Source organism: Fonsecaea multimorphosa (assembly GCF_000836435.1).
Source record: "Fonsecaea multimorphosa CBS 102226 unplaced genomic scaffold supercont1.1, whole genome shotgun sequence".
Taxonomy (NCBI): Eukaryota; Fungi; Ascomycota; class Eurotiomycetes; order Chaetothyriales; family Herpotrichiellaceae; genus Fonsecaea; species Fonsecaea multimorphosa.
Genome location: NW_015971635.1, coordinates 667,655 through 678,283, shown reverse-complemented (window position 1 = coordinate 678,283; position 10,629 = coordinate 667,655). Strand labels below are relative to the sequence as shown.

Here is a 10,629-nt window from a genome sequence, read left to right as displayed (position 1 = left end):
TCGGCTGAAGATATCAACGGGGCTGCTGGGTTCGCTTGTACATTGGCTTCCACAAGTCAGATGTCACACGATCCAGGTTTTCAATGTTTCGCTGAGAACAGAACACAGTGTTAGTCCTTCGCCCTTGCAGGTGGTTAGCTGTAACTCTACTGTCTATCTAAACATGCTCAGTGCTGGTTGACATCAGTTGACCCCGTTCTGCCCATTTGGCGCCTTCCTTTGATGGACGGCATCCATAACCCTCCCCAACCTCTCCACTGCGTCTTCAGTAATCTGATAATGCACGACCAGCCGTCCACCACGGGCCTTTAAGCCCTCTCTGCTTGCCAGCTCGGCGAATTCGTCCGCTGAACAGCCCTCATTGGCAAGATCCAGCCAAACCATGTTGGTTTCCGTTGGGTTGGCCAATCTCCCACCCTTGGCGGTCCACATCTCTGCTACTTTCCTCGCTCGGGCGTGGCTGTCGCGCAACTTGCCGCCTTCACCGTTGGGGCCGTGGCCGAAGTTTTCTTGCACGGCGACGCGAGCGGCGGCGGAAATGACGCCCGCTTGGCGCGTGCCACCACCCAGCATCTTGCGAATCCGTCGCGCGTGCGCGATGAAGGGCTTGCTCCCGACGATGATGGAGCCGATGGGCGCGCCGAGTCCCTTGGAGAAACACATGCTCACACTGTCAAACTCGCGCGTGAAGTCAGGGAGACTGCCGGCGTCGGCGGCGACGGCTTCCCAGATGCGCGCGCCGTCCAAGTGGAGTCTGATACCGTGGGAGCGGGCAAACTGAGCGATTCGGCGGAGCTCGGACAGGGGCATGATCATGCCATCCAGTGTATTTTCCAGGCTGATGACTCGAGTGGGACAGGCGTGGATGTCGTCTGAGATGATGCAGTGTTTCTGGACGTCTTCGAGGGTCAAGTGGTGGCCGTTGCTGGGGTGGACGGAAATGAGCATGGCGCTCGAGAGGCAGCTGACACCGCCAGCCTCGTAGTTGTGGATGTGTCCCCGGATATCGCACAGGACCGAGTGAGGTGGTTGGACCAGATGGCTGCGAAGAGCGACTTGGTTGCCCATTGTTCCGGACATGACGAGCAGTCCGGCCTCATGGCCTGCCAGCGATGCCACAGAGGACTCCAGGTCATTCGTCGTGGGGTCCTCGAGGAACACGTCGTCGAGCAGTGTGGTGTTTGAGATGGCTTCGAGCATAGATGCCGTGGGCGTAGTCATCACATCGCTGCGGAAATCATAGGCGGCGGGACCAGGTTGTTGCCAAGCGTTGACCTTCTTGTGTGAGGCTGCGTTGCTGTTCGCAGCTGTGATGGCAGAGTTCTGCTTGATATCGGCGAAGGCATCCGCCTTGTCCTCAACGGTATGCGAGGAAGCCATCTTGGAAGTGCAGTGATTGATGCCTCTGGTCGATGAAAATTTTGGAGTTCCAGATAGCGGATGCAAGTTCAAGCCGTACGCTGCTCGAGCTGATATGCGAATTTCGGCTTTGAAGTTCAACCCTTGTCTAGATGCTGCTGCTGCAAGCATGGCAAGGCATACGCAGTTCTGGAAAAGAAAGAAACGGCGTCTTGTTCCGACATCGGTAGAAGGCAATTGATTGGAAGGGCGTGCGTTTTCAGTTGCGCACTCGGTATATTCGGGGTGGAGGTGGAGGCGGCGATGGGCGCTGCAAGATTGAATCCAATGATGGCCAGGATTTTAGGGGCATTTGGCTGCTGCCATACAGGCACCCAACAGGCATTGGGCGGCGCGTATATTCACCTTCCCGAGTGGTACTGGCCACGGCCCATGGGGACTTCTACGGTAGTGGCCTAGCGGTGCTACTCGTGCTACTCGCAGTACTGCCTATCACGTGTCTGGTCAGAGGCAGTTAACGCGTTAAGCCTTTTTACGCGTCTCTGTCGCACTGCGCACTGACAATCCCGCCATTCCTGTCCCGTTCATACACCTTTCGCACACATCCCAGAAGTCGCAGTCAATGTCCGCAGCCAGCATTGAGACCTGGCAACGGCATCAACGAGATCACCGTCATCGACATCGACATGGCCCCCCCTTCTCGCCGCATGTCACAATCAGCATCACCGCACGTCAACCTGCACTGTCTTCAATGCGACAGCCAAATCGGCATCTTCGACAATGAATGGACCCGCCTCACCAGTTCATACGTCCGCCCTGTACACCCCGGCACTCACTTTGGGACTGAGGTCGCGACCAACAAAACACAAGTTGTCCCTGAAGGCGTCACCCAACGATCCCTCGAAGGTTGTTCTCTTGCCGAAGTGTTCTGCACAAAATGCTCGGCCGCTGTGGGGCAATATTGCAAGGCGGCTCCCGCAGCCGCCCAGAGAAATATGTTGTATGGACCGTCCGAGTGCGCAAGAAGAGAGATGTGTGAGACTGACGGGATGCTAGAAACCAATATCTATACAAGTTGTCGAGGACATACTTGAAGAGCAGCGAGACGAACAAGCGGGTTGATCCTGTATTTGGCTATGCTGGGGACGCTGTCAAATCAACTCCCAGACCGAATGCCATTTTAGGTGCGAGCCTCGCTGCCTCTGCCCGGTACTCGCATACCCCATCCACCAGAGACGAGACACCTGCAAATCTCCGGCCCGTGACAGAATCGCAAAGGCGATCTTCCGCACACATTTCATTGCAAAACAGCCAGGAGACTACTCCGTCGCGAACGGCAGCAGACACAGAGCCCCAGGACTCAATCGTACTCCAGCACACAATACAAGGTGCACAATTGAAAACGCAGGCTGGGAGAATGACCGATCAGGAGGCTAGGACACTGGAGCACGATACTCAAATCCGAGCCATCTCTTCGGTCCTAGAGACGTTTCGTGAGACCCTAGATGAGATCAAGACATCCATCGAAGAACTCAAGTCTCAAATCTCGCCGCCCCGTCTCGATAAGCCTACACAAATCGACTTCGCTGGCGGCATCCACACAACGATCATGACACTGAAATCGGCTCAGGCGAACGCGCAAGAGCTGGAAGAACTTCGTGCTGAAAATGCCGCCCTTAGAGCCAAGTGGGATATCGTGCAATCAGCCATGCTTAGCGCCACTGGACAACCAACCCCGAGCTCATCATTTGAAGTACCACGCAGCTCCAGTTTAGGTAAACGCAAACGCGACAGTGACATCCCAAGATCAAGGTCGATGGTGCCATCAGTTGCAGCGATACAAACCCGGTCTTCTTATTTAGAGGCCGTTTCGTCTTCTACGCAGATGCCGACTCCACAGTCAAGTAACCACTCCGACAGGCAATCTGCCGACGATGCCACTAGCTCGAGAATATCGACGCCAGAGCAAGGTCTAGGCAGCTTAAACTCTCACAATATCCCCAACCACGGTGATCAATATATGACTCAAAATAACGATTCCTCCGAATCGTCTTCCTTGCGCCGAAGCCTAAGAAACTGTCTGCCACCGGATCATGACCAACATACAGACACGGCTAGCTCAGCTGTGCGCCCGAATTCTCTTGGAACGCCCGAGGTAGATACGCAAGCAACTAGCATGGCCTTGAACGTGCATGAAACTCAACAGCAGCCTATGACCGGGCTTGTCGAGGACTCGTTACAGTCGTCGTCTCAAGGAGATGAATCTCAAGAATCAATGCTTGTTGGGACTGTTCCTGGATCTCAGAACGACGAAGCTCAGCCACAAGAAATCAAGGAAGCTGCTGGCCGAGAAGACAATGGTCGACTGCTTGACAGCAATGAGGAGCTTCCAATGGACGTTGATCCTCTGGAGACCTCCGAAATCCAGTCCTCGATTGGGAAAACCGTTGAGGCTGGCGATGACAATCAGAGCCGTTCTTCCACTTCTCTTGATGTTGACGGAGATGGTACAACGAGTTTGGACACGGAACCTTTTAGTGAAGCCTCTTATGTGGATGACGCCTCTGATCATTCTGTACCCGCCAGACGAACTCGCAGCAAAAAGAAGGTGAAATCAACGCGAAGCAAGACCGATTGCATCATCGACAGCCGAAGCGTTGCCCCTGAGCCAGCAGCAGTACGTCGTGTTCTTCCTCGCCGAATTGTTGCGAACCAACAGCCACGTTTTGAACACTCAACGCCGGAATCGATCGAGCAGGAGTTAAAAGAGCTGGATGGTCCTAAAAGACCTCGACAACCTAAGCCTCACATTCATACGACTACAAAGATCCTTAATAAAGAGCTCAAAGAGCTCGGCCTGGAGGATTGGATCGAAAGAGACAAAGACGATCCCGAGTACAAACGAGTCGTGGAAGAGGCGAGGGAGCGGAAACGAGAACAGATGAGATTGGCTGCATTGGCGAAAAGTGGAATCAATCTTCCAGGAGCCGATGAACGAACAGAGTCAGCCCCAACTCTAGAAGATGCATTTCACCAAGCCGCTGATGCTCTAGGCGTCGTCAACTACGAAGAGAATGGTGGAAAACCGTTTAGAGTGGTAAGCGCATCTCAGGCAGCAGCTAAACGGGCCCTCGGGACCGGAGAGCGCAGGAAGAGACGTGAACAACGAGAAGAAGAAATCCGCCGAAGAGACATGCTAGCGAAACAGGCAATGGATATGAATGAGTAGAGCTCGACACTGGGTTTCCGATGAAGGATAGAGCGGCCGACGCGGGACAGGAACGCGTTTCATAACGACAGACGCCAGTGCAAGAACTTCCAGGAATCATATGTGGATGCATTGATAAGGCACGGGCAAACCTACCTACCTAGGTAGTATCTGAGTACAGATCGATGCGTGCATGCTCTTTACACCAAGCCTACGAGAACTACTCGGTATATTCTCGTCTTACCCGTACGGATATGGCGCGTGACGTCCCGCCTTTGATAGGGAGTCATCCTCGCAGATAGCTAAAGTACTAGTAAGCGAATGCCACTGGTGCCGCCATTTTCAGGTATCCATTGGCTCTGAACCTACCCGGCTCGTAGGCTCCGAGACACGCTACTCTACCTAGCCAGGAACGGGGAGCCGGAAAGTAGGCGGGCGAAACCCACACGAAGTCGCCTGGCCGCCTGGAGTTTGGGGGCCCAAAGCCCGTCTCGATCGCGACGAGCTGCAGGGGTCCTTTCTGCGCCTGCGTTGGCGGGGAAATTTCTTCGAGAGCCGCAGGTGAACTCGACTTCATTTATTCTCGCCCTCGCACCCTCTTCTTGCTCTCGTCGCTCGTGTTTCTGTTCGGCCGTTTTGATAGTGTTGCTCTTCTTTGCATGTACCCGAGTCCAATACTTTGCTCGAAACGAGTCTGCCTTCTCAGCTCGGAGAACGATTTGTAAGGAACGCCCCCCAAATTTCTCGAGTCCACCACATGGCAATAGCTAACGGCTTTCCAACAGGATCCGACCTCGGGCGTCTTCTTTTCCTCGCGCAATTGTCCTCGGTAGGTTCTCTATCCTACTTCACTCGAGTTTAGCGGATGCTTTATGTTGTTGCCTGGCGACATCCTCGGGAAGAGTTGGTACTTTCACAGCATGTTTGCTTCCTATTGAGAGGTGCTCAAAGCATGAATGTTCGCCATTGAGATCATGTATTGGAGACATGTCTCTCTATTATGGCTCAGCCAACAGAACTGCTTGCTGTTGCGGTCTGAACAAGTGCACTCGTTGTCAATGGAGAAACTGGTTGCCGACACTAGCGAGTAACACGGACATTGACAGTTGCGTTAGGCTGATTGACCATCTGCTGGACAAAGGTCTATTACCAAGGTATGTGTGGTGAGATTCATATCTTTCTTCCGATCACAAGGTGAAAATGTCGACGCTTGAGACGTGGTTGTGGGTTCAGATTCAGAGCCACTCCAGCAGCTTATTAGGGCTATACTTTTCTTTCCTCTGCCCATGTTGTTTCCCCTACTTTCACGAAATGGGCACTGTTAACGATAGATCAGGAAAATACAAAGGGCCGAGCCATGTTTTTCTCTCGTTGACCCCATCAATCTGGATCTGTCTTTACCCGGACAAACATTATGCGATTTGAGAGGGTGAAGTAAACCATTTGTCTCTGGTCAGTGTGCCTTTGGACTACGAAACCCAATTCTACTCACAACTTTCCTACAGTATCACCTGGCTGCGAAAGAACATACCACTTGAGTGCAAACCCCACGGATCCCTCTCAGTTTGACCTCTTCTGCTCTCTGGGCATTCCAATCTCTTGTGCAACAACTTCAATACTGTCATCATGGTCTCTCAACCCACTCAGCCTGCAACGCAACCGATTGAAGACCCACGTCGTCTCAGGAGAAATGTTTCTAATATTTCGGACGAGGATGCCATAGACGTGATATGTCTGCTGAGTCCAACCTCCCCGGCTGCATTCGATGCAGTAAAAGCCAACCTGTTGGTCTCGCCCATGCACATCTTGCAAAATGCCGACCTTGAGAATATCAGTCAAGACGACCTGCTTTTCCGTGAGGAGTACAATCAACCGCGAGATATAGCTTTGCGAATGTCCTCGCCTGTCACGAATCTGAAGGACGGTTTTCGATTTGGCCGTACCAGGAGTCAATGCGATGTGCTTCTAACCGCGTACGACCATGACACCTTAGTGAGTAAGGTGCATTTCAAGATATTTGTGAACAACCAGGGTAGCCTTATGTTGGAAGACTTGTCTACCAACGGAACTGTTGTCGATGATGTCCACCTCAGGGCGAGAGCTCGGCGAGACAATCCGGCCCTCAAGCCCGCCACTATAGTCCTCAGGCATGGTTCTATTATTTCTCTCTACGGTGGCGGAAGGAAGCAAGAGGTCAAGATGATGGTACGGATACCGAGTCGGGGTGACTTCGAAGATGAATATGAAGAGAATCTACGAAGGTACCTGGCGGCAAGAGGCGACGTGGCGCAATTCGCTTCCATGCGGGAGAGCACATATGGTAATTATTGGAACGGGGGTTCCTTGTACAACTTTACGGGTCTGCTTGGGAAAGGAGCTTTTGCAACCGTCTACAAGGTACAGACAAAGGAAGAAGGCGACATCTACGCCGCGAAGGAGCTGGACAAGCGCCGTTTTATCAAAAATGGTGTCCTCGATTTGAAATTTGACAGCGAACTCAACATCATGAAGAACCTCAAGCACCCTAATATTGTCAACTATGTCGACTGTCACACTTATCAACACTGGATTTACATCCTGATGGAATATGTCCCCTATGGTGAGCTTGCGAAAGAACTCGGGAAACACGGAGCTATCCCCGAGGCCGACGTCCAACAGATCGCAAAACAGATATTGCACGCTCTCTACTATCTTCATCGACGAAACATTACCCATCGTGACATCAAGCCGGACAATATCCTCATAGCGTCTCGAAACCCTTTGGTGGTCAAGTTATCCGACTTCGGCTTATCGAAATGTGTGACCGACCAAGAGACCTTTCTCAAGACGTTCTGTGGTACGCTTCTTTATTGTGCACCTGAGGTATATCCTGACTACGCAAATTATGCTCAAGGATCAGCCCCGAAAAGACGTCGGTTAGGAGAACCTGCAACAAAACCACCTCCGTCTCCCTACGATCAGTCCGTGGACATGTGGTCCTTTGGCGCCGTCATTTTCCATCTCCTTTGTGGAAAGCCCCCAGTGACCGGGCGAGGCGATGACCGCGGCGCGCAAATGCTGAACAATATCATGACGAAAGATGTCAATTTTGACACGCTGAGACAGGCGGGTGTATCAGAGACTGCGATTGATTTCGTTGGGAAGCTTCTTAATCGAAACCCTGCTCTACGACCAAAGGAGCCCGAATGCTTGCGGCATCCGTGGCTTCGAGACTTACCTGATCATTGCAACTATGACGATATCGAGCAGCCGACTGAGGAACCGCAACATTGGCTTGACGTTGTTGATGAAGTTGACGAAGACATCATCGACGGAGAGTTGATTGATAGCTTGAATCAGCTAACCCAGCCACCTTCCTCAGAACGCACTCCAGATCGGCCTGCGAAGCGTGTTCGCACTATAAGGAATATATCAACAGCGGCAGAAGACATAACATACCCTCGTCTCCCGGAACCTGGTGAAAGTTTCCTGCCTTTACCCACTGCGCCAGAACAACCAGCACAGCGTCTCTTTGGAGAGATATCCGCATCCGTTCTGCGTAGTTCGGGCGTATTCGGCGGCGAACTGAGCCCATCTACCCCAAGGGGAGTACAAGATATCCGGAATCGAGTGGAACAAATCAGCGTGAATGATTTTGGGAATCGCGGGCCTCCGAACATTGCAGAAAACGCCGACAACTCTGGCCAGCCACTTCAATATCCTCAGGTACTTGGCGTGCCAGAAATTGCAGGTGGTTCAGCTGCAAGCCTTATGGGGGCAGAACACCAAATAGGTCAGCTCAACATGGCTTCTCCCGAGGCAGATATCTCGGATGCTGCGACTCCAGAGACTACTAATCCTGTAACTCCTGAGACACGTCAACTATCGCCGTCGGCTTCGGTCACTCCACACGCGCATAACGAAGCTGCGGATCCAGCTCAACTGGCCGAAGAGCCTGTTTGCACTCGTCGCATCGACCTTGACCTCGTCGAGGACCCTGTCAATTTTGAAGCGGAGGTCGAGGCGCGAAATGCGTCAAGGGCCAGCAGGCTACGAGCAAAGGCGGAGACTTTTCACGGAAACCTGACATCCAGACACTCACCGCCGTTGGCTGAGCTTGCAGTCACGATTGACGCGAAGACTGGTCACGAGGTCAAAAGTATGGGACAACTGGATCGCTTTATTCGCGTCGCTCCAGACCCGGAAAATCCAACCAGGACGAGTTCTCAAACAACGCTATTCATCAAACCTCCGCGACGATATGGCAAGTTCACCAGCATTCCTGGATCTTTTGCCAACGTCACCATCAATCTTGAAGCTAGATTCACGGTGTGGGGACGAGGCATTGATTGCACCATCCAATACCCTGACGCCAAAGACACGCGTATTCCCAAATATGCGCTCAAAATCACGTTCTGGGCGCCTGGTATGGAGGCTCATGTCGACGGGGGGAATGACTGGACTGCGCTTCCCGGGGTAAGAACGCTAATTGCTACTTCTGCAAGCGGGTGCGTCCTTGTCAACGACGTCGAATTGCGAAAGGAGTCGCCCTCGGGAGATGCAGCCTTGTTCGGCAAGCTATACACAGGAGACATCATCACCATTTTCGACAATGGAAAGGGCGAGTTTTTGAAGTTCAAGGTGGAAATCACGTTTGGGGACAGCGCACGACCGAGGCCCGCTGGCGAAGGAGGGTTCATCGTCCAGGAGGAACGACACCATCACCAACGCATGAAGGAGCGCGAGAGTATGAGGCTAAGTATGAGAGACAATGCTGGCGAGGTGCCCATGGTGCCAACCGTGCGAGTAGGGCCAGTTCTTGAATGATGATATGCCTGTTGGATGTCGGGACGCTTGGAAATGAATATGTCATGATAGAGCTGTGCTTGTCGAGCGCTTCGAATGCATCGAGTTCCACAAGAACAAAAACAACACAAGTTGCATATGTTCAACTTGAAGGTTTCTTGGGCCAGGCACTGTGCAACCCTCGCGGCAGATTTGACTTTTCTCGATATTAAAGGCCAGCCAGGCACATATCAGGCTCTGATAGGGAAGGGAGGGTGGACACTGGACTTGATAGCTAACTGACAGAGGCCCACTTGCGACAAGGGTCTGAGGCATTGTGGCTCACCATCGTCACGCCTAGAGTGGACCCGACGACCACTGTGGATGTTGTGGGAAAGGAGTACTCGGTTGGTAACTCATCCTCGCATGCGGCTTCCCACCAATATCTGCAAAGCCAGCATAGGTCGATCGCAGCACAGCGGAAAGCGGAGACCTAACAGCGGAGTCCAACTGCACCAATGTCTCAAGAGGTTCCACCGACTTTTGTGCCTGTCCCTGAATATTCCTGCGCATGAAAAAGAAGCGAAACGAGATGTAGGGACTTGGGCCTGCAGCACCCTATTGTAAGAGTTTCTGAGGGTTGTGGGATGAAAGAGAGGCGATTGTGACTATCACAGGCAATGGATGCATTTTGGTGAAAAGACACCTGTCATTTTCTGATCTTTGCTGAGCAGTGAGAAGTGCTCCATTCGGTACAGGTAGTTGCTGCAAGGTGCCATTCTCGGCCGCCCACATGCCTCTCGACCACTTGTCCCTATGGAGAAATAGCTGAGCGGCGAGGCGGGTACCGGTGAGGGATGGGTAGATACGAGCCACGGAAGTCGACCAGTTTTCGAGGACGCGGAAGGCGCTTGGCAGCTATTAATATGATACCTTACCTAGTAGGTAGTATCGCGGGCGCAGGCGGGTTACTAGGTACTTGGGAAAATAATAACAGATTCGAATTCCAGAAAAGAAATAACCCGAACAACCCCTCCCTTGGAGTCTGGGCTGCTTCCGTGTTTAATCTTTTAGTCAATTGACAATGAGACCATCTATGTGTGGCTGCTGATTGCATTCGCAAGCACCGCAATCACCGCAACCACCGCAACCACTCTCATCCCCGGTCTTGTTGCGGGCTTTGTAGATGGTCCTGCACCTACAGTCAGATGAGCTGAATCGACATCCCGCGCCTCTCTTGTCGACACTGACCCTCCGCGCCCTCACACCATTCTGCCAACACCTCAAGTAGCAAGACA

General features: G+C 52.6%; 3 protein-coding genes across 3 annotated transcripts; 2 read left to right on the top strand and 1 right to left on the bottom strand.

Annotated features, from left to right (window-relative positions):
* Positions 1-183: 183 nt before the first annotated feature.
* On the bottom strand, positions 184-1,380 carry Z520_00259 (uncharacterized protein; the record flags this gene model as incomplete). Its single annotated transcript, XM_016770780.1, has 1 exon — positions 184-1,380. One exon carries the CDS (start codon positions 1,378-1,380, stop codon positions 184-186), a length of 1,197 nt encoding a protein of 398 aa, XP_016637690.1.
* A 665-nt stretch (positions 1,381-2,045) lies between these two features.
* Positions 2,046-4,588, top strand: Z520_00258 (uncharacterized protein; the record flags this gene model as incomplete). The annotated part of the gene is made up of 2 exons (XM_016770779.1): positions 2,046-2,359; positions 2,416-4,588. The coding sequence occupies 2 exons, from the start codon at positions 2,046-2,048 to the stop codon at positions 4,586-4,588; spliced, it is 2,487 nt and encodes an 828-aa protein (XP_016637689.1).
* A 1,605-nt stretch (positions 4,589-6,193) lies between these two features.
* Z520_00257 (uncharacterized protein) lies at positions 6,194-9,373 on the top strand (the record flags this gene model as incomplete). The annotated part of the gene is made up of 1 exon (XM_016770778.1): positions 6,194-9,373. The coding sequence occupies one exon, from the start codon at positions 6,194-6,196 to the stop codon at positions 9,371-9,373; it is 3,180 nt and encodes a 1,059-aa protein (XP_016637688.1).
* Between the last annotated feature and the right edge of the window lie 1,256 nt (positions 9,374-10,629).